Genomic DNA, 23,827 nt, shown 5'->3' with positions numbered 1-23,827 from the left:
AGTCTGAAGGAATGCCTAACATAGTGAATATGCTTATGGGAAGGAGATAGGTTTAGAAGATAAAATAAAAAGAGAACAAGTTAAAAATCACTTTAAAAAGTTAGATGCCTTCAAGTCACCAGGGCCTGATGAAATGCATCCTAGAATACTCAAGGCGCTAATAGAGGAGGTATCTGAGCCTCTAGCTATTATCTTTGGAAAATCATGGGAGACGGGAGAGATTCCAGAAGACTAGAAAAGGGCAAATATAGTGCCCATCTATAAAAAGGGAAATAAAAACAACCCAGGAAACTATAGACCAGTTAGTTTAACTTCTGTGCCAGGGAAGATAATGGAACAAGTGGTTAAGAAAATCATCTGCAAACACTTGGAAAGTGGAAAGGTGATAGGGAATAGCCAGCATGGATTTGTAAAGAACAAATCGTGTCAAACCAATCTGATAGCTTTCTTTGATAGGATAACGACTCTTGTGGATAAGGGAGAAGCGGTGGATGTGGTATACCTAGACTTTAGTAAGGCATTTGATACGGTCTCGCATGATATTCTTATCAATAAACTAGGCAAATACAATTTAGATGGGGCTACTATAAGGTGGGTGCATAACTGGCTGGATGACTGTACTCAGAGAGTAGTTATTAATGGTTCCCAATCCTGCTGGAAAGGTGTAACAAGTGGGGTTCCACAGGGGTCTGTTTTGGGACTGGCTCTGTTCAACATCTTCATCAACGACTTAGATATTGGCATAGAAAGTAGCTTATTAAGTTTGCAGATGATACCAAACTGGGAGGAATTGCAACTGCTTTGGAGGATAGGGTCATAATTCAAAATGATCTGGACAAATTAGAGAAATGGTCTGAGGTAAACAGGATGAAGTTTAATAAAGACAAATGCAAAGTGCTCCACTTAGGAAGGAACAATCAGTTTCACACATACAGAATGGGAAGAGACTGTTTAGGAAGGAGTACAGCAGAAGGGGATCTAAGGGTTATAGTGGACCACAAGCTAAATATGAGTCAACAGTGTGCTGCTGTTGCAAAAAAAGCAAACATGATTCTGGGATGCATTAACAGGTGTGTTGTGAAGAAGACATGAGAAGTCATTCTTCTGCTCTACTCCGTGCTGGTTAGGCCTCAACTGGAGTACTGTGTCCAGTTCTGGGCACTGCACTTCAAGGAAGATGTGGAGAAATTGGAGAAGGTCCAGAGAAGAGCAACAAGAATGATTAAAGGTCTAGAGAACATGACCTATGAAGGAACGCTGAAAGAATTGGGTTTGTTTAGTTTGGAAAAGAGAAGACTGAGAGGGCACATGATAGCAGTTTTCATGCATCTAAAAGGGTGTCATAAGGAGGAGGGAGAAAACTTGTTAATCTTAGCCCCTAAGGATAGAACAAGAAGCAATGGGCTTAAACTGCAGCAAGGGAGGTTTAGGTTGGACATTAGGAAAAAGTTCCTGTCAGGGTGGTTAAACACTGGAATAAACTGCCAAGGGAGGTTGTGGAATCTCCATATCTGGAGATATTTAAGAGTAGGTTAGATAAATGTCTATTAAGGATGGTCTAGACAGTATTTGGACCTGTCATGAGGGCAGGGGACTGGACTCGATGACCTCTCGAGGTCCCTTCCAGACCTAGAATCTATGAACGGTGTATGGCATGCCTCAGTTTACCAGTCTTCATAAAAGCACAATCACTGAGCCCTAGTGAGACTCCCACCTGGTTGCTCAGAAAGTAAATGTTACCCTGGGCCCCTTGACTGTCACTGCCCATTACTGATCCAACCATTGTACCAAGGTGGGGCGGGTCTGCTTGCGGTGCTCAAACTGATATTGTAGTGGTAAGTGCCAGATACCTATGCCTAGCTTTAGGAGTGCAGCGTAGTGTTCTGGCTAAAGGCAGGATACCCAAAGCACATATATGTGGATCAATCAATCTGAAAGGCAGCATCTCAGAATGGCTACAGTTCAGTTCTATTCCCCACTGCATCTAACATGGCCTGTATAACTTCTCCATTATTTTATTTGCAAAGGATAGAGTGCAGTAGATTATAATTGACAGCTATCTAGTGCTGAGGTCACAACTTTCATTATTAATTACAGTAGAGAAGTACATACAAATCAAAACTAAAGGCAGGACTTGAATTCAAGATATCCTGGTTCCTAGCTCAGAGAACTTTTCCCAACGTTACTGGAATACTGTGCAGATGAGTCTGTCTCTGTCAGCTACTAGCTGTGTTGTAGAAGCTAGCAATGGAAACACTGTCATTCTATGCAAACAGCCCTGTCATCTGAATTACTATAGGGATGACTAGTTTAGACAGTACTTAATACCTCAGCTTTAAGACGACATATTGCAAAAAGAGCAACTTGTCAAACTGAAATAAAAACAAGAGAGAGAAGAGGTATCAACTTCTAAGTGGTATCTACTTAGCACAAGGGAGGACAAACTATGGCCCGCGGGCTGGATGCAGCCTGTCAGGGCTTTCAATCTAGCCTGCGGGATTGCCAGCCCCATGGCGCAGCAGGGCTGAGGCAGGCTCCCTGCCTGCCCTGGCCCCACACAGCTCCCGGAAGTGGCCGGCACCACTTTCCTGCAGCCCCTGAGGGGGGGAAAGGGGGAGCAGAGGGCTCCGTGCGCTGCCCTCGCCTGTAGGCACCGCCCCCTGCAGCTTGCATTGGCCAGGAATGGGGAACCACAGCCAATGGGAGCTTCAGGGGTGGTACCTGCAGGCGAGGGCAGTGTGCGGCAAAGCCACCTGCCCCAGCCCACCCCCAGGAGCCACTGCCGGACATGCTGGCCCCTTCCGGGAGTGGCGCAGGGCCAGGGCAGACAGGGGCCTACCTTAGCCCCGCTGTGCACCAATGCCACCTCGGAGCCACTTGAGGTAAGCATTGCCGGGCCAGAGCCCACACCCCGAACCCCTCCTGGACCCCAACCCCCTGCCCTGAGCCCCCCCCACACTATGCACCCCCTCCTGCACCCCAACCCCCTGCCCTGAGCCTCCTCCTGCAATCTGCACCCCCTTTCCTGAGCCCTAACACCCCTGTCCTGAGCCCCCCTCACATCCTGCACCCCTCCTGCACCCCCAACCTGAGCCCCCTCCTGCACTACACACCCCCTCCTGCACCCCAACCCCCTGCCAAGCCCCCTCCCGCACTCCGCACCCCGTGCCTTAAGGCCCCAACCCCCTGCCCTGAGCCCCCTCCTGCACCCCGCACTCCCTCCCACACCTCAACCTCCTGCCACACCCTGCCACACCCTTCATGGCCCTGCATACAATTTCCCCACCCAGAGGTGACCCTTGGGCAAAAAAAGTTTGCCCACCCTGACTTAGCAAATGCAGAGTAATGTGTGAAGCAAAAATCAAGACCCATGAGCTTATACTTTTCCCCCAAAAGGATCCAAAGACAGGTGAATCACCCAATATTTTTTTAAAAGCAGGTGTCTTTTTCCATGTTAATCAACCCAATCAGCAAACCAACCTGAATAATTCAAATACTACATAATTTCTATGATTCTGCTGCATATCTAATATTTCTACACATTAAAGTCACAAAAACTCTATCACAATCTTGACTACAGTGCTTAGTTACATGTACCCTTACACTGCTGTTCAGATGCATAAACACTTACTTGCTGGATTGACCTTAGCATGCAGCACAAACACACTCAGAAGGCACGCAATAGAAGGGATTTAGAATCACATGCTCTGTGACAGCTACTCAGAAGTATAGCCTCTACCTCATCACCTGCACAAGCCTGCTCACATAGCTATACTCATTACTTGGGTTTTGAATGACTGCTGAGCACAAACTCTTCACATCCTCACCATCTTTACTGAAAGGAACATTATATTGCAATAATGGAAGAGGTGTTAGGGCCTAGAGATGGGTAACTTGGTGCTACAGTATTACTATTTCTCAGGAATTTACCAATACCCAAGATAGTAAAACAGAGGACTGGGAGAGATCAGACACACAGGTTCCATTCCTAGATCTGACACTGACTTCCTGTCAAGGCTGCGATGGGTCACTTCATATCTCAGAGCCTCAGTTTCCCCATTTGAAAAATGGGAATCATATTTGTCTATCTCAGAAAAGGTATTGCTAGGCTAAACTAATTGTTTGTAAAGACCACAGAGATCTTCAGACAGAAGCAGCTTTAGAAGTACAAAGCATTATTATTGTTGTTATTATTATTTACCTAACCAAACACAGAAGAGGATTGGCACAAGCCAGCCAGGAAATCAGCCTCTTACCCAATATCTTCTGAGCTGGGTGACCAGTGAGCAGCAGCTGCTGGCCAGGCACCCAGCTCTGAAGGCGATGCCCCGCCAGCAGCAGCACAGGAGTAAGGGTGGCAATACCATACTGTGCCACCCTTACCTCTGCACTGCTGTCTGCAGAGCCGGTCAGCCAGAGAGCAGTGGCTGCTGACTGAGGGCCCAGTTCGGCAGGCAGCAGTGCAGAAATAAGGTGGCAATACCAAAACATCCTTACGTCTGTGCTGCTGCTGCTGCTCCCAACCAGCAGTCACTGATCTCCAGCTGCCCAACTCTGAAGGCAGTGCTGCCGCCAGCTGCAGCACAGAAGTAAGGGTAGCAATACCGCAACCCCACCTACAATGACCTTGCGATCCCCTCACAACTCCTTTTTTGGGTCAGGCCCTCTACAATTACACCACCATGAAATTTCAGATTTAAATATCTGAAATCATGAATTTTATGATTTTTAAAATCCTATGACCATGAAATTGACAAACAATGGACTGTGAATTTGGTAGGGCCCTATCAATGACTGGGAAATCAAAGTGCTCAAACACACATCTAAATTACACTGGACCTAAGAAAGAGAGCAGGGAAGCACCTAATGAAAAGATGCAAAAATTGGAATCAGTAACGGAGGACACATTTTTGAGAAGACAACTGGTACAGAATTTGATTAGATGTAGAAATATTTTTATTTACAGGTGCAGGGAAACCAAGGCCTCTAGGAGAATGTCTACAGAGCATTTTTGACTGAGCAGGAGCGAGCCTCCCAGCTCAGCTCAACAGACTCAGGCTACTGGAGCTTGCCCTAGTACTGTAAAAACATCTGTGCAGACTGCACTTTGAAGCTGCAGCTTGGACTCTGAAGCCCAGGAAGGGGGCTCACTAGGCCTCTTCCCAGCATGGCTGTGTCCACTTCCAACAACTGTCTTCCCGTTTCTTATAAATGCAAGTTATTAGGTTTCTTAGATACTAAGGAGAAATTCTGATAAATCAGCGAGATTCATGAAGACTGTCACAGGCCATCTCCTGGTGCGTCTAAGAAAGAGGGCCAGATAGAAAATGTTTTCAATGCTTCAGTTCTTGCCATTTGGACTCTCTTCTCATTGTATTCAGAGCAGAATATTTTGCTTTTGAAAGTGCCAACCTCCATCTTCATTAAAATGCAAATACAAAGGCTTTGATTTGGAAAGGGGGAACATAAGAATGGCCATACTGGATCACACCAAAGGTCCATCGAGCCCAGTATCCTGTCTTCCGACAGTGGCCCATGCCAGGTGCCCCAGAGGGAATGAACAGAACATGTAATCATCAAGTGATCCATCCCCTGTCGTCTATTCCCATGGCAAACAGAGACTAAGGACACCATCCCTGCTCATCCTGGCTGATAGCCATTGATGGACCTATCCTCCATGAATTTATCTAGTTCTTTTTTGAACCCTGTTATAGTCTTGGCCTTCACAACATCCTCTGGCAAATAGTTCCACAGGTTAACTGTGTGAAAAAATACTTCCTTTTGTTTTAAACCTGCTGCCTATTAATTTAATTTGGTGACCCCTAGTTCTTGTGTTATGAGAAGGAGTAAATAACACTTCCTTATTTAATTTCTCCACACCAGTCATGAGTTTATAGATCTCAATCATAGCCACCCTTATTTTTCAAAGCTGAAAAGTCCCTATCTTAATTGCTCCTCATAGGGCAGCCATTCCATACCCCTAATCATTTTTGTTGCCCTTTTCTGAACCTTTTCCAATGCCAATTCTCCTCTACCCCAATATAACGCGACCCGATATAACACAAATTCAAATATAACGTGGCAAAGCAGTGCTCCGGGCGGGGAGGGGGGGGGTCGGGTCAGTCCGCACTCCGGCGGATCAAAGCAAGTTCTATATAAAACGAGGTTTCACCTATAACGCATAAGATTTTTTGGCTCCCGAAGACAGCGTTATATCGGGGTAGAGGTGTGTATCTTTTTTGAAATGGGGTGACCACATCTGCATGCAGTATTCAAGATGTGGGCATACCATGGATTTATATAGAAGCAATATGATATTTTCTCTCTTATTATCTATCCCTTTCTTAATGATTCCCAACATTGTTAGTTTTTTTGACTGCTGCTGCACATTGAGTGGATGTTTTCAGAGAACTATCCATAATGACTCCAAGATCTTTCTTGAGTGGTAACAGCTAATTTAGACCCCATCATTTTATATATATAGTTAGGATTATGTTTTCCAATGTGCATTATCAACACTGAATTTCATCTGCCATATTGTTGCCCAGTCACCCAGTTTTGAGAGATCCTTTTGTAGCTATTCACAGTCTGCCTGGGACTTAACTATCTTGAGTAGTTTTGTATCATCTGGGAGAATCAATGTAGCAGTGAGAAATAAGCATTTGTAAGGTATACAAAAATTTTTGTCTCCCCTACTGCTTATTCAGCAGCAGCTAATGTTCCCTATCCTGCTGAGGTGCAAGACTGCTTAGCTCCATTCAAAGCGGGGGCAAGGGTGCAGAGGAGGAGTCAAACAGTGATAGACATGATGCTGTCAAGCAACCACAACTGCATTACAAACAATAGCAGGTTATCAAAATGATTCTTAAGTCTGGGTCCTTGCACCAGCACAGGCATCTGCGCAATAGGGCTGAAGCTTGGAACGCCCAGGTCAGAGACCTTGCTCAGGAAGTGCGGTGCAGCAGCATGTGTCAGGTCTTAATCCAAGCCAGCAGCATGTATGCCTCATGTTGGGTCTGCAAATACAAAGCAGGCAGGCTGCAGAAGGAGATTCCTGTGAGGACATTTACACAGTGACAGTCAGGGCTGAAAAGCGCAATAACCCTCTTTAAACAAGTGAAGGTCAACTGCTGCTTGGCTGTGTATGTTATGACAAAGTCATGCCTGGGCCTTTCAACTTGACTGTAAGGAGCACAAATGTTATCTACGCTTTTGAGACTTTGCAACGACCATAATTAAAAAACTTGGCTTGAAGCATTGAAGTCCCCAGAGCAGAGTGTAAGCCCATAAATGGCAGGAAAAGTGCATTAGAGAATCTTCAAAAACTAGAGACCAAGGCAGGCCCAAATTTTGCCCAACTGAAGGCTGTGCTGGTAACTTACCCAAAAGCTGCATTGAATTATGATAAGCTTGAAGCTGTTTGCAAACTGGTTTATTTTAAGACAAAAATGCAGCCTGTGAAAAATACAGGTCCCAGAATGCTCAGACTGATGTGGAGTACTGCATGCTGGGACCTGAAGTCAGATACTAAATCAGAGGGCGGCTACACTGTAAAAACTCATGGGCTGCATTTTGCTGCCCTGAGCTTATGTAGTTTTATTTATCTACTTTGCTTTTAAAATGGACCCTTCCTATGCTCCAAACACACAGACAGATATTTTATTACAACATTAAACCAATTCAAATCAGGTCAAAACCATGTGTCCTAACCCCCTGCAAATGTCCCCCATCAGCCTCACCCAAGCACTGATCCCTTTCCCACATGCAAGAACAATCATGGCAAAAGAAGCAAGCCATGCACAGTGACTTGAGGGTCAGCCCATCTGGGATCTGATGAATGTTGAGGTAGGATGCCAATTAGAACTTGTCTACACAAAAAGGTTGAACTGAACTTGTTTAATTTAAGGTTTGACTGTAAACAGGCTAACACCTGGGGACACTGTCATTTCAAGACAAGAGTGGATTATTTTGGGTCAGTTTAAACAGATTCCTAATCTATTTAAAACAAACCAAAATAAACCTAGTGCAAACCAAAATGAATGTGTCCACGCAAGGGTTTGCACCAAAATAACTTAATCATGCAGACAAACCCTTACACTCAAGAAGCCCTGCCTGCAGCCCCCTTGCAATTAAATGCAGGGAGGGCATTAGCTTCAGTGCTTCAGATTGCAAAAACGATCACATGACACAAAGAAACCAGGATCCCACCCATTTATGGTTGTATAAGTTAAAACCAGCATCCTAAAACCGCACCAGGCAACAAACTGGCAACAAATGCAGATCCTGGAGCACAGGAGTGAAGTACTCCCTGTTACAAACATGCCTTAAGACAAAAGAAGTTTTCTGCTTGTTTTCCCTATTAGAAATGCAGGGCTTGTCTGTCTTAGAAGATTCCAGCTGATTAACTGAAATGATAACACCAAAAGTACCAAAGAAGTGAAACCTGACAGGGATGGGAAGATACATGTATTCAGGTGTTTAAAACTCTGTTTTTGTTAACACCTATTTAACTAAATATACTTAGGAGAAGAAATCTGTGCTGAAAGAACACCATCGACTTGAAAGTCATGATTGTCTCTGAAAACGTTATAACTATTAGTTATAACTATCAGTGCTTGGATGGGGCTGATGGGGGATATTTGCAGGGGGTTAGGACACCCTGAAACAACCAGAACAGATTCAGTTGCTTATTGCATTTAACACCACTTTGTGTACATGCCATATAATTGTTTTATTCATGGTCAGTCACATCATTCTTGCACTACTCTGGAGTAGCTCACACGTATACATTTCTTCATATTCTGCTAGGAAGTGCTTACCAGTAACAGCAGCTGTAAAGCTAGAGCTGAAGCAGCAGCACATAGGTGTTTTACTTCTCTCCAACATTACCATTAGATAAGAGAATGATGGATCAGTTTGTATGTAGCATGAACAATTGAAAGGGGAATACCACAAACAGTGACAAAATAGTAATGCCTGAACTCTGTAGATCTCAAAGCATTTTACCTAGGATGGTAAGTATCATCCCCCGTTTAGAGATGGGGAAACTGAGGCATGGAGATTAAGTGACTTGCCAAAGGTCACACAACAGATTGGTATCAGAACTTGAACAGAACACAGGTCTCTCACCTCCCAGCCCCTAGATCAGTCCTGAAGACACCCACTGCAGAACCGTGGCTACTCTAGATGCATAAAGTCAAGATAGAGGAGAGGAAACTGAGACACGTGCCAGCCCACCTGCTACACTGATCTCTTACTAGGCTTACCACCACAAATCTTACCCACTTAATAGCATCTCTAGAATCTCCATAAGTGAGGCTGGCTGAAACTCAACTAGAGAAGGCAGGGAGTATTTGTCCTCTTCAAATGTGATTGCTGTCATAGAGACCCCCAGATTGATTCATATTCGATTGTCCAATATTCACAGAGTAGACGGAAAATTTTCACGTAAGACTACTCTGTATCCAAGTGGAGGCAACTTACATTTATCAGGATGCGCACCACTCAAGGCAGTTCTGCTGGTCTAAACTATGAGAAGCATATTTGAGGAACACAAAAAGCTTAAGCTTCCATCACAATCGTTAGGACAGGACAGCAAAAATTTGATTGCTCCAATTCTGAGCAAATGACTCCCACTACAACTCCTTTCTCCCTCCACTTGTCATCTGCCACAAGCTGTCTGCATATCAACATGACCTGTGACGCTCACATCAGGGAGAAGATCATTGGGAGCCACTGTGTCAGAGGCTGAGGACAAAAAAAGGGTTGGTAGCAAATTCCAATGGATAAGAAGTCTTTCTATCAAAGAATTCTGTAACTGCAGTGGATCCCTTCACCTGACCACCCGCAAACAAAAGTAGACCATGAGTACTGATGGGGACATGAGTGAGCTTGGACGGTGGAGAATGACACCTAGGCAAAGTCTGCTCTGTTGAATATCAGCTGCTTCAGTTTTCCAAGCACATGATGTCAAAATGATTCTAAACCCAATTTTTAAGAATTTTAATCAGATGAACAGATGTCAAGCAAACTTTTCCAAGCAATTCCAATAACGAACTGAGAGCACACCTGAGAAGATGGGACAGAGAAATGAATACAAAACAGTAGCAGTGAGACAATACTGGTAAGACCACTACTAGAATACTATGTCCAGACCACACTTCAAAAAACATTGAAAAAAAAATCAGAGTCAGAAGAGAGTCACAAGAGTGATTTGAGCACTTTTGTCCAATAATGGGAGCAGCAGCCAGTGCAAACTTCTGAAACCTAAGCCCCTCTCAGAAGAATGAAAGCCATCACACCACCTGCTTTGCAATTCCACCATGTGTCGTCAAAAGCCCACCTATCATTATAGGTATTCTTTACACATATGCTCCTGCCCTCCTCACTTTGGGAAGCGATGGTGCAGATCTTTATAATACAAGATACTTCCACTCATTTCTGATATGCTTTCATGAGCAGTGAAATAGTTAACAATATAGACATTTGACGTATCTATATTAGCATCCATAGCCACTGAAATGAATGGAGAGGTTCATACCTCACAGCTACTGTTTTAGGCTCTCTGCAAACCGAGGCTTTGTCTTCAGTGCAAAAAAAAGGGTGTTTTTACCTCAAGATAACTAACGCATGTTAGCTACCAGTCTGTAAAATCCTAGTGGAAACAAATTTCAGAGTAGCAGCCGTGTTAGTCTGTATCCACAAAAAGAATAGAAGTACTTGTGGCACCTTAGAGACTAACAAATTTATTTGAGCATAAGATTTCGTGGGCTACAGCCCATTTCATCAGATGCATAGAATGGAACATATACTAAGATATATATACATACAGAGAACATGAAAAGGAGGACGTTGCCATACCAACTCTAAGAGGCTAATTAATTAAGATGAGCTATTATCAGCAGGAGAGAAAAAAATACTTTTGTAGTGATAATCAAGATGGCCCATTCCAGACAGTTGACAAGGTGTGAGGATACTTAGCATGGGGAAATAGATTGAATTTGTGTAATGACCCAGCCACTCCCAGTCTCTATTCAAGCCCAAGTTAATGGTATCTAGTTTGCAAATTAATTCTAGTTCAACAGTTTCTTGTTGGAGTCTGTTTTTGAAGCTTTTCTGTTGCAAAATTGCCACCTTTAAGTCTGTCACTGAGCGACCAGAGAGGTTGAAGTGTTCTCCTACTGGTTTTTGAATGTTATGATTCCTGATGTCAGATTTGTGTCCATTTATTCTTTTGCGTAGAGACTGTCCGGTTTGGCCAATGTACATGTCAGAGGGGCATTACTGGCATAAGATGGCATATATCACATTGGTAGATGTGCAGGTGAACGAGCCCCTGATGGCGTATGGTATAGTGTTGCCCATGCCTCGCTCCTTCACAGTAAAAACTACAGGGAGCTTGTCTCCACTAGGATTTTACCACAAGATAACTAACATGTGAAGGTTATCTTGCCATACACATACAATTTTTTAGCAGCGAGGACAAAGTCATAGGCAGACAGCAATATATTGGCTACACTCAATTCACATTTTGAAGGTTTTCTCTACAACCATGAGCTAGCAACAGTTTTTAAATGAAAGCTGAGACTCTCCAGAACAAGCAAGAGGCATGTGAGAGTCCCTAAGAAGCTATGCCTACTGCTTTGGGAAGCCCTGCCTTAAAGAGCTCATTCTGATTAGTTTATTCAATACAACGTTATGAGGGATTTTGATCATTCTGGAGGTACCTACGCACAAGGGAGAAGATTTCTAATAGAAGGCTCTTTAATCTGACAGATGAAAGAATAACCAGAACCAATTGCTGGAAGCTGAAGCTAGACAAATTCAAACTGAAAATAAGGCACATATTTTTAACAGTAAGACTAATTAATCACTGGAACACCTTACCAAGGGAAATGATGGATTCTCCACCACCTGAAGCTTTACATTGTGCTTGGATGTCTCTTTCTAAAAGATCTGCTCTGGTTCAACCACAAGTTATTGGGCCTGATGTAGGAATTATTGGATGAAGTTCTCCAACTTGTATCATACAGAAGGTCAGACTAGATAATCATAATGGTGCTTTTTGGTCTTAAAATGTATGAAAGAACCATCCTTGAAAGAACTGGAGGAGGGCTAGCTCAGTGGTTTGAGCATTGGCCTGCTAAACCCAGGGTTGTGAGCTCAATCCTTGAAGAGGGCCATTTAGGGCTCTGGGGCAAAAAATCTGTCTGGGGATTGGTCCTGCTTGGAACAGGGGGTTGGACTAGATGACCTCCTGAGGTCCCTTCCAACCCTAATATTCTATGATGCTATAACTGTGAGAAAGTACCAGAGAGCCTTCTCCATAACACTGCTGTTGCAATTGCTACTGCTCTGAATAGAGAGGATGAAGCTGGGCACAGAGTACCACGGCAGAAGTGCCATGAAAATATTTGTAAGGAAATGTTTATCTTCACTAATAGAACACAGTGAGCTGAGTATGGGGAAAAAAGATCCAGTGTAGAGCCGTTTGCGGATATAAATCAGATATCCGCAGGGCTCTGCCAGGAACTGCAGTGACGAAAGCAGCAGCATATCGGGCCACCGCTCACAGGAGCCAGTGCCATGCAACGGCCGCTCCTCCGGCACAGTTGTACCACCCTCAGCCCCACCCACGCACCAGGCTCATCGGCAGCTGTCCCTGGTCCCGCCAGTGTGTGCAAGCAGCTCGCGCACCCTGGACAGGAGACTCAGACTGCTGCATGGAAGGGACTCCTGTCCGGGGGCATGAGAGCCACTTGCACACTAGGGCAAGGGTGGGCAAACTATGGCCCGCGGGCCACATCCAGCCCTCCAGACCGTTTAAACTGGCCCTCGAGCTCCTGCTGAGGATCAGGGTTGCATGCCGAGGCTCCCGGAAGCAGCAGCAGCAGCATGTCCCCACTCCAGCTCCAAAGCCTAGGAGCAGCCAGGGGGCTGCACACACTGCCCCTGCCCCAAGCTCCACCCCCGCAGCTCCCATTGCCTGGGAACTGCAGCTAATGGGAGCTGCAGGGGCAGTGCCTGCGGACAGGGCTGCGCGCAGAGCCACACCTCTGCATAGGAGCTGGAGAGGGGACATGCCGCTGCTTCCAGGAGCTGCTTCAGGTAAGTGCCACCCAGAGCCTGTACTCCTCCTGTGCCCCAACCTCCTGCCCCAGCCCGGAGTCCCTTCCCGCACCCTGAACTCCTCATTTCTGGCCTCACCCCAGGGGCCTCACCCCTCCATATCCCAGTCCCCTGCCCTCATCCCGCTCCCACCCTCTGAACCCCTTGGTTCCAGCCTGGGGCACCCTCCTACACCCCAAATCCCTCATCCCCAGCCTCACCCCAGAACCCGCACCAACAGCCAGAGCACTCACCCAACTCCTGCACCCCAACCCCAATTTCATGAGCATTCATGGTCTCACCATACAATTTTCATACCAAGATGTGGCCCTCGGTCCAAAAAAATTTGCCTACCCCTGCACTAGGGCAACCAGTGACAGCTGCCGATAAGCCTGGTGCCCGCCCCAGTGGGTGGGGTTGAGGGCGGTACAGCTTTGCTGGAGGAGTGGCCGTTGCATGGCACTGGTTCCTGTGAGCGGTGGCCCAATTTGCTGCTGCTTTTGCCACTGCGGTTCCCGGTAGAGTCCTGCAGCTCCGCAGATATCCAATTTATATCCCTGGATATATATTTTGTATCCACACAGGGCTCTAATCCAGGGCACAAAACAGCTGACTCCTTCTGAAGGCTGGTGGAGACCAGCATACTCCAAACTTTAAAATGACATTGGAAACATAAGACTAATACAGAAAGCTCCTTACCCAGATGCGAAAGGGTATATAAACCCTCACTGAACAAGAGGTTAACTAGAGCCTGAGAACTCTATTAGCCCAACTTGTTACATCTGAAGAGTGCATTAGACTCAGGGAGGAGTTAAAAGAAAAGAGTTCAGTATAGTTGGGAGGAGGAAATCCAGAAGAGAGGTGGTTTGGAGTTTCCTCTCTGTGGTAAGCACCTGACAGAAGACAGGCAGAGGAAGAACCGAAGATGGACTAACAGCTCAAGCCCAGGGTGGGTGGACATTTCTTAGTCTGTATTTTTGTCTGTTTTTTGGTTTTGCTGAGAGACTCCAGGGAAAAGCCCTGCATGTTGCTGCTCTTCAAGAAAAGTCAGGCTGAAGAGGAGTCGAGGAGGGGCAGAAGATGCTGTCTTGATTACTACTACTTTATCAGACATTATTCGAGACGTAGATACCCCTGAAGGGGTGAAACTCCCCTGTCACCTGACTGACCATACCACATCACTGAAGTCACAAGGTAGAGAATGGGGCAGAATTGCTGACACAACATCTCACACCACGAGGGCGTGCTCCAAAGATTGAGACTAAACAACTCTATAACAAGGCATCGCCTCATTGAAACCCTCATGAATTTTTGCCATTGGTGCGGTTTCCTTCCTGCATTGCCCAGGCTGAGCAAAATGCCAACAGACTGGACAGTTTCTTTTTCTCTTTTAATTTCACTTTTTAGTGAGGCACACTTTATTTGAAATATAGCACAATTTCAAGTTTTGTTTAAAACTTATCAAACCCAAATCCATAGAAAACTTGTGAGTTCCAAAAGCAGTAGACGTTAAAAGTCTGCTTTAGTCTGATATTTTGTGGGCTTTATTTTAAACATAAGCAAGTTCTCTTCTCCTCTGTAAATGCCGTAGAGATATCAGACTTCCATTCCAACTACAATCATGTCTCCCAAGCCCTCCACATTCCACACATACAGGAACTATAAGCACATGTGATTGTGTTTCCACCAAACTTACTTTTGAAAGTTACATAGAGGAAAAGAAGGGAGACTTTTCTCCATTCAACTTTGTTTCTTTAGATGACGCTGTCTTCACAGGCAAAGAGTGTATTTTTCATTCATGAGTTCAATCAAGTTAACGTAACAATTGAAAAGCCCTCTTAACAGCTCTGAAGACAAGCTAACATATTTGGACTCTGCCTTCACTAAGAAAAAAGGTATACACATAACAGCTGAGTGTGGATAAACCAAGTGTTAAAACTTCACGTTGTCTTGTCAACATTAGTTTACACATGTGATACTTTATTGATGCATGTGCAAACAGAGGCCTGATCTACACTATGAAATTAGATTGGTATAACTACTTCGCTCAGGAGTGTGAAAAATCTGCACCTCTGAGCGACACAGTTAAACTGACCTAGCCAGAAAGCACTCCTCATGAACCTAGCTGCCACCTCTTGTGGAGGTGGAGTACCTACACTGCAGGGAGAACCCCTCTCCTCACAGTAAGTAACGTCATCACTGAAGTGGTGCGGCATTTTAAGTGCAGACAAGCCCTGACACACCCGTGCAGAAAAAGAACAGTTCTTGCGTCTGCCTTATTGCCACAATCACAAGGAGAGCTATCGTTTATATTTTTCAGCTATAAATAAAATGAATGCAAGGTTCCAAAAAAATAAGGCAAATAGCGTTTTATTACAGTGTTTCCTCAGTATGAAAACAATGTAATCTCAGTCTGAAGCAGTTGTAAATGCTGCTAATGCAAAGAGGATTTTTCAAAGGTTTAAAACTGCAAAAGATTTTAACTTTAAAGAATACACCAACTGCACTGAAAGACAGTGATTTTTTTTAAAAGGGCTTGTCTATTCTACAAAGTTAAGTCGACATAAGGCAGCTTACATCATCCTAACTATGGAAGTGTACACACTACAATGCTCTTCCCACCACTGTCTCACACCTGCTACACCAACTTAAAAAAAAAACACCTTGACAAGAGGTGTAACACTTACAGTGACATAGCTAGAGCAACACAGTGTCAGAGTAGACACTGCATTGCTTGTGTCGACTTAAGTGGCCTCCAGAAGGTGTGCTACAATGCCCATTGTGACTGCTCTGCTTCCCTGCAGCCAGGTACACAGGTATGCGCCCCTTCCCTTTTAAAACCCCAGGGAAGTTCTAAACTGCTCTTCCTGTCTGCTTGGGAAGTGAGCTAACACAGCAACTGCCCAGGTGAGCAGGCCAGCTCCACACAGCAAACATACTCCTGCCTGGAGTACAACGAAAGTGGTGGATCTCCTGGGTCTGTGGGGGGAGGAAGCTGTGCGGGCATAGCTCCACTCCAGCAGCAAAAACTTTGACATCTAAGGCCAGATCGCTCGGGCCATGGAGGACAAAGGCTATAACAGAGACACGCAGCAGTGCTGTGTAAAACTCGAAGAGCTCAGGCAGATATACGACAATGCAAGGGCAGCAAATAGTTGCTCTGGTGTAGAGTCGCAGACATGCCGCTTCTACAAGGAGCTGCATGCCATCCTCGGTGGCGACCCCACCTCCAAGAGCCCTGTGGATACTTCAGGGGGGCTGGAGTCACTGGCCACCAGACTGAACCTCAAGGAAAACATGCTGGACAAGGAAGTGGAGGTGGAGGATGAGACACACGCAACAGGGAGATCTGGTGGCGTGGGGAGCCAGGACCTCTTTCTGACTCCAGAGCAATCTAGCCACTCCCTGCAGTCCAGCTGAGCTGAGCATGATGCGGGGGACAGAAACTCTGGTATGTACTCAATTTGCCTCAATACCATAGGGACACATCTGCTCATGTAATGCTTTTTTAATTAGGCTACAAAAGGCAGTGAAATAACCAATACAAGTAGAGTTGCTCTCTGCTTCTCATTCCCCTGTAGAGCTAGGCAAAAGAGGCCCTGCAGAAAGTTTATGCACACTGGGATCTCCCATGAATCCGCCATAGAAATCTCCAGGAAACTTTCTTAGATCTGCTGAAGATTTCTTGGGAGAGCTGCTTTGTTTCTTCCTCTGCAGTAGACCACTTTGCCACACCACTGGGCAATTACTTCAGCAGACACCATTGCAGTACACGAGGTAGCAGCATACAGATCCAGGCTGCAGCCACACACATGCAGGAAGTGCTCCCTTGCAGCCTTGCTTACCCTCAGGAGTGAGATATCAGCTACAATTACCTCTGCCTGTGGAAAATGTGCCAATATTCAGTACAATAATCCTATGCGCTTGTACTGATAACCCAGTGCTACCCTTTGTCCCAACTCACCCGCTCCACTCTAGGCATGGCTGGGGCTGCCACCGAGCTGTATGACTCATAAGGGAAACTGAGAAAGTTGTGCTTGTAACTTGTTTGGATCAAGCGGTGCAAGTGCACTGAAAATAAGACCTATGTCCATTGTTTCTTTAGCAGCTGCAGTTGTGGCCTTGAGGGTCTCCTCATGCACTCAGGCGGAGCAGCTCGGCCAGATAAGGAGAAGACAGAAGAGGTCTAAGGCAGACATGTTCAAGGTGCTGCAATCCTCTGGTGCTTTGGATTGCAAGCCAAGAGCTTGGGGAGAGACAATCAATGAGAAAATGTGGAGGGATACTGAGGAGAGGAAGCAGAGCCAGGAACAGATGATAACACTGCTCGGGGAACAAACAGATATGCTGCAATCTCCGACTGAACTTCAGGCTGAACACATCCGTGCTCACCTCCCACTGCAGCCCATAAAGAACTGCATTCAATGACCTCCCTACACTCTCCACACATGTTCTATGTATCTTCCATTGCTGCAACAGTATCCCAGGCACTCCACCATGCGGGAGATTACACACAATGCCAGCTAGACATACAGACAGCCGCGAGAGCCTCGTTGGCATATGTGCTTGTGAATTCACTGTCCCTTCTCCTTCAAAGATACTGTATGTATTAAGTTTACCTCAGCATGACATAGGTATGTTTCCATGGGCGTGGACTAAAAATCAACTTATGGAAAGTGAATGAATCTTTATTATTCTCCAACACATGGTGACTGTTGCTAATTCAGAGACAGTAGCAACAGATTAATTTGCATTGTTATAGCAGCGCAGAGAAAGCAATCATTACATTTCCACAGTGGGAAAAAAAAACAATTCCAGGCTCAGCACATTACAGCAACACACATTACTGTGGCTCATTGTTAAAATGCTCCTTCAAAGCCTCCCTGATCCGAATAGCTCCCTGTTGAGCCCCTCTGAGAGCCCTGGTTTCTGGCTGCTCAAAACCAGCAGACAGCTGTTCAACTTCCACACCCCACCCATGGGGAAACTTCTCCCCCTTTGCTTCACGGATATTATGAAGCTCACAGTAGGCAGCTATGACCATGGGAATATTGCCCTAAGGTCTAACCTCCTGAGGAAACAGCACCAGTGACCCTTTAAGCAGCCAAATTTACATTCAACAGTCATTTTGCACCTGCTGACCCTGTGGTTGAAGCACTCCTTCTTGCTGTCAGGCATGCCAGTGTACAGCTTCATGAGCCACAGCAGCAAGGGATAGACTGGGTCTTCCAGGATTACTATTTGCATTTCCATATCCCCAGTGGTAATCCTCTGGTCTGGAAAGAAAGTCCCTGCTTGCAGCTTTCTGTACAGGCCTGTTTTTCTAAAGATGCATGTGTCATGCACCTTCTCTGACCAGCCCATGCTGATGTCGGTGAAACGACCCCAGTGATCCACAGTGCTTGCAATACCAGAGAAAAGTAGCCCTTTCTGTTGATGTACTCTGTCAAAAGGTGGTCTGGTTCCAAAATAGGGATATGCTTCTCCACCGTGAATGCAGCTCTCATTTTGGTGTCCTTGCGCCGGAGAGCAGAGGTGAGCTCCGAACATAGTTCCAGGAAGGTGGTTTTGCACATCAGAAAGTTCTGCAGCTATTGCTCGCATCTCATATCTGCATAACAATGCGATTGCACCACTCAGTGCTTGTTTCTCAAGCCCAGAACTGACCGTCCACCATGTGCAGCTGCTTTGTGAATTCTAACAACAATCTTGAATTGTTTCTTTCCATGGCACACTGTAAGCCAGACACCAAGGCATCATCATCAGACACGCAGCTCATAAAATACTGCAGGATCAGGTGCGTTTTGTTCATAGCGCTCACCACAGTACTGGAGAGCACTGCAGGATCCATGCTTTCAGAGAGATGGCGGATGCACAAGTTACAGGGGCTGTTGAAAAGTGGCGTTAAATATACTAGGAAGCCCATGGAATGATGGGACAGAGAAAACTACATCATGGGATGCTGAAACTGCCTCCATGAGACATTGCAAACCCTTCCCAAAGCACCCTGGGGCAGATGGTGGCAAGTTGCACAGTGTGATAGCTACCCAAGGTGCACTGCTCTGTGTCGATGCAAGAGCTGCTACTGTGGACACACTCCTCAGAAAAAAGGACATGCAACAGCAGTTTAATTACAACGGCGGCTATATGTTGACCTAACTGAAGACAACTTAACTTTATAGTGTAGACATTGCCCAAGTCTCTAATTTTTTGCAAGGGTAGAGGGTCAACCCTCAGACACTGACGAAAAGACCTGCTACCTTACCCTACAGTAACACTATGAAAAGCTGAAATGTTAGTCACAACCAAAATAAGAGACTAATATTTTAACTATAAGTTGATCATTGAAGTATCCTTAGTCTATTTTCCGAAAGCAAACATTAAAGTAACAGACAAAAGAAACGAGGGATCAAGAAATAAAGAACTGCTCAGAATGGGGATGTAGTCACTAGGAGCCAAATCAGAACTGCTCCTCCCCAATCCAGCAAGAGACTGGCTAATAAAGTGTAACACAAAGCTTGTTTAATCACAGAAATTACACTAATTTAACTATATCACTTTCCATTTAGTTTGTTACTGAATAAACACACAATAAGACACTGCAGTATCTATCCAGAAACAAACTTGGGGCTACAAAAATAGGTTGTGTTTCAAAACATATTAGATAATGCAAATGTAAACACAATTTTGTACCTAATGCACAAAGGTTGTGTTTAAGAACATATTAACGGACTATGGTCAACCATAGAGAGACCCCAGCATGTTTACCACGATCAGCTAACGTTTTTAAACATCACTGCCTTTGTGCCCACTAGATACTAAGTGGTGTGTAAATACACGATACTTAAAGCATGTTAGTGAACATCTTAAAACACAACCTATTTGCCTAGTCTGGACATGCCCTCGGAAAGTGACATTTGGGCAGAGGCTACAAGTAAACACTTACAATGTTCAATTTACTAGGGTTACAGTTCTTAGGTCAACTGAAGGACCTATTCTTCATCTGGCTTTTTATTAAGAAACGAGTTTCTAAATAAAACTGTACCCACTATTAGACCGTTTGTTTTCTGAGCCCTTGTGTTGGAAAATTAGGGATAAATTGAGCCTGTCTGCTCCCAGTACTAGTTTCCAACTATGCTCATGGAGAGGCAAAAATGTATGCCCGTCATTCCCTTCCAGCCACAGAGTTTGTGTGGCACACATGCTGCTGGAAATTCTACAGTAAGTAACTGCAGCCTAAATTGACACCAGAAAAGAAAAGCCTTATGCTCTGCATCAGATCAACCTAACATTCTGGGAGATCCCAGTTTAAACCTTTGCCCAGAATGGTGGGCAAAGAACAGCCATACTGGGATGAGTCACTTGCCACAAGAAATATTTAAGTAGACAGAACACTGATCTAATAAGATACAGGTTAAACCTCTCTAATCCAGCACTCTTTGGTCCGGCAACGGCTGGAGCATCTACGGGGAAAAATGAGTGGGTGCGGAGCATCCACCAGCATCAAGCTTCCCTCTATGCCCCCTTCCCCCCACATGCCGGCGGCCCCACACTTACCAACTCCTACTCCTCCCTCCCAGCACTTCCGGAGCACCGCGAACAGCTGATTCACCGTGTTCAAGCTCTGGGAGGGAGGGGGAGGACCTGGGGCAGGCATGGGGCCAGCACCCCAGGTAGCAGCAGGGGGTCTGGCTGGGTGCAAAGCCTGGGGGTGCTGCAGCAAGCACGCCCCATACCCCTACTTCCCACACCTATGGAGACCCACTGGCACTCTGCATCGAGCTCCCGTGGTTTGGCAAATTCTCTAGTTCAGCATTGGTCAGGTCCCAAGAATGATGGACTAGAGAGGTTCAATGTGTAGAAAATCCAGACTAAAACTTGCCTACCCTTGGCAAATGTTCACTTGTTTACATACTTTAACTCAATGACTCTTCTGCTGCAGAGCTTACATGTGTTAGTGGGAGGAAAATGCCAGTCGTACATCAAAATAACCTGCTGCAGCAGAACTATGTTAAAGAAATAGGGCCTTGTCTAACCTGCACATTCATGCGTAAAACAAAAATCAAGAGCCTATTTGCTATTCATGTAGTTACCTAATAAAAGGGTAGGAGTCTGAAATCAGAAGTGAATGCCTTCCCAAGAAGAATGGCTGTTTTCTTATTGTTTAGAGATCTTCAGAGACAGTCAAAACACCACTAGCAGGATCTAGTTGCCCCTAAAGAGGAGTATGTTCAAATATATGCAACAGTTTTCAAGCTATATTAAGTGTGTATTTCTGAGCCTTGAGCACCACCCCCACAGAATAGGAGACAGCAGCAGCTCAGATTTACGTGGTAAAAACAGCATTTTTCCTGCTAGTCACTAATGTGTAGAAGGCAAGTGGAGGTGGTATGCAGTCACTGAATAACACAGCACTGCCAGCACAGGCATCTGGACCCCTCCATCACTTCCCAAAGCAGTCACCAAACACAGCTACGGAGCACCCAGCACTCAAACACCCCCAGCCCTAGGGAAAACAGGACACCCGCACAACCCACCGGCACACTGACCCAGCCCCCAGAACTGCCTCCCCCTTCCATGTTTCAGGCACACTCACTCACCCCAGTCTCCCCTCTGAAACACACACTGTGGGCACACTCATACCCCCACACACACTTGGTGGGCACACTCCACCAACCCAACCCTGTGGGTATACATCCCCATACACACACTGCGGACACACTAGCGCACCCCCCACACACACACCCTGCGGGCACACACACTCCCCCCCACACGCCCTGTGGGCATACATCCCACATGCACACATAGCAGGCACACTCCCACCTCCCCACACACTGAGGGCACACTCCCCCCATACACAAACATTGTGGGCACACTCCTGTCCTGTCCCGCCCCCACCACACACACACACTGAGGGCACACTCCCATTCCCCCCACATACACACAGACACACACACTGCGGACACACTCCATCCCGTCCCCCCACACACACACACCCAGCGGGCACACTCCTGCCCGCCCCTCCACACACACACACACTCTGCAGGCACACTCCTGTCCGTGTCCCCACACACACTCTGGGCACACTCCTATCCATCCCCCCCCCACACACATACACACTCTGGGCACACTCCCATCCCCATTCCCCCCACCCCCCCACACACACACTGCGGGCACACGCCCGTCCATCCACCCCCACACCCACACTGTGGGCACACTCCCATCCGTCCCACGCCACACATACACACACTGTGGGCACACTCCCATCCGTGCCCCCCACACACACACTGAGGGCACACTCCCATCCCCGTTTCCCCACATACACACACACACACTGTGGGCACACTCCCGTCTCCGTTTCCCCCCCCACACACACACACAGTGGGCACACTCCCGTCTCCCCACCACACACACACACACAGTGAGCACACTCCCGTCTCCCCCCACACACACACACACAGTGGGCACACTCCCGTCTCCCCCCCCCACACACACACTGTGGGCACACTCCCCCCCACACACACACTGTGGGCACACTCCCGTCCCCCCCCCCACACACACTGTGGGCACATTCCCGTCCCCCCCCCACACACACACACTGCGGGCACACTCCCCTCCGTCTCCGTCCCCCACACATACTGCGGGCACACTCCCGTCCACCCACACACACACACTGCGGGCACACTCCCCTCCGTCGTCCCCCCCACACACACACTGCGGGCACACTCCCCTCCGTCCCCCCCCCACACACACACACTATGCGCACACTCCCCCTACACACATTCGCACCCTTCCCCCAGCCTGTCGCCTCCCTCCGCGCAATCAGGGGACCTTGGCCGCCCCAGCACCTAAGGCCTCTCGGCCCGGAGCGCGGCCCCCAGGGCGGGAATCGGCCGGTTCCCTCTCGGGGCTGCTGGCCGGGGTCCGTCGCGAGCGTTGCGCGACGCCCCGGCCCTGGCCTTACAGGCCATCGCGGTTCGGCGGGCCCGGGCCGGCTCCCGCCGCTGAGCAAGGGAGCGCCCGGCCGAGCCGGGGCCTAGCCGGACCCGAGCTGCCGGCCCCACCGGAGCGACAAGAGCGGCCCGGAAGCGGCCGGGCCGAGGTGCGGAGCCCGGGCCGGGCGCGACGTTGCGGGGGGACCGAGCGAGCGGGCGGGCGGGGCCTGGCGCGGGGGTCGCTCACCCTGCATGCTGCTGACCGCCGTGTGCGCCTGGCAGCCCGGGGTGCTGCTCCCGCTGCTGGAGCCGGAGCCGGAGCTGGAGCCGCTGCTGGGGCTGGGAGTCGCCATTGTGCGCGCCAGACACGGAGCAGCGCGGAGGCTGCAATGCAGCAGGGACCCTCCCAGGCAGGACACCTAGAGCCCCGACTCCGTATAGCAGGCGCCTGAGCCTGCCCGTCCGCCTGTCCGTCCCCCGGGCTGGGGCTGCCGGCTTAACCCCTCCCAGTCCCACGCAGGACACCTAGAGCCCGACTCCGTGTGGGCGCCGGGCAGGCGCTGAGTCGGCCCGTCCGGCCCCCCGCAAAGGGATCTGCGCCCAGCGCGTCTGGGCTTCCTCCGTGCCCAGCGAGCCCGAGCCCTGCTACTGCCTTCGCAGGGAAGGGAGAATCTCCTGACCAGATCCTAGCCCAGGGCCGTTCATTAGTGTCTTGGCGGCAAGTGATCTCTTCTGGGGGCAAGAGATTCACACAACTAGACATGGCTGATTCCTCTGCAGCCCCG

At 47.4% G+C, this 23,827-nt stretch overlaps 1 protein-coding gene across 7 annotated transcripts in view; it reads right to left on the bottom strand.

The window, feature by feature from the left end:
• MAP2K4 (mitogen-activated protein kinase kinase 4) overlaps window positions 1–23,610 on the bottom strand; it is a 190,776-nt gene extending 167,166 nt beyond the window's left edge. For 3 of the 7 annotated variants that reach the window (XM_044982528.1, XM_044982527.1, XM_044982526.1), the window contains exon 1: window positions 23,290–23,608. In XM_044982528.1, the coding sequence (XP_044838463.1) occupies window positions 23,290–23,395 (106 nt within the window). In that variant the 5' untranslated portion in view covers window positions 23,396–23,608. Of the gene's footprint in view, window positions 1–23,289 lie in introns of all 7 variants that reach the window. The other 4 variants (XM_044982525.1, XM_044982529.1, XM_044982530.1 and 1 more) reach the window with 4 other exon arrangements.
• Between the last annotated feature and the right edge of the window lie 217 nt (window positions 23,611–23,827).

The sequence above is a fragment of the Mauremys mutica genome, chromosome 12 (genome assembly GCF_020497125.1).
Source record: "Mauremys mutica isolate MM-2020 ecotype Southern chromosome 12, ASM2049712v1, whole genome shotgun sequence".
In the NCBI taxonomy this organism is placed as follows: domain Eukaryota; kingdom Metazoa; phylum Chordata; order Testudines; family Geoemydidae; genus Mauremys; species Mauremys mutica.
Note: the sequence above shows the minus strand (reverse complement) of the source record. Positions and strands in the feature narration are given on the sequence as shown.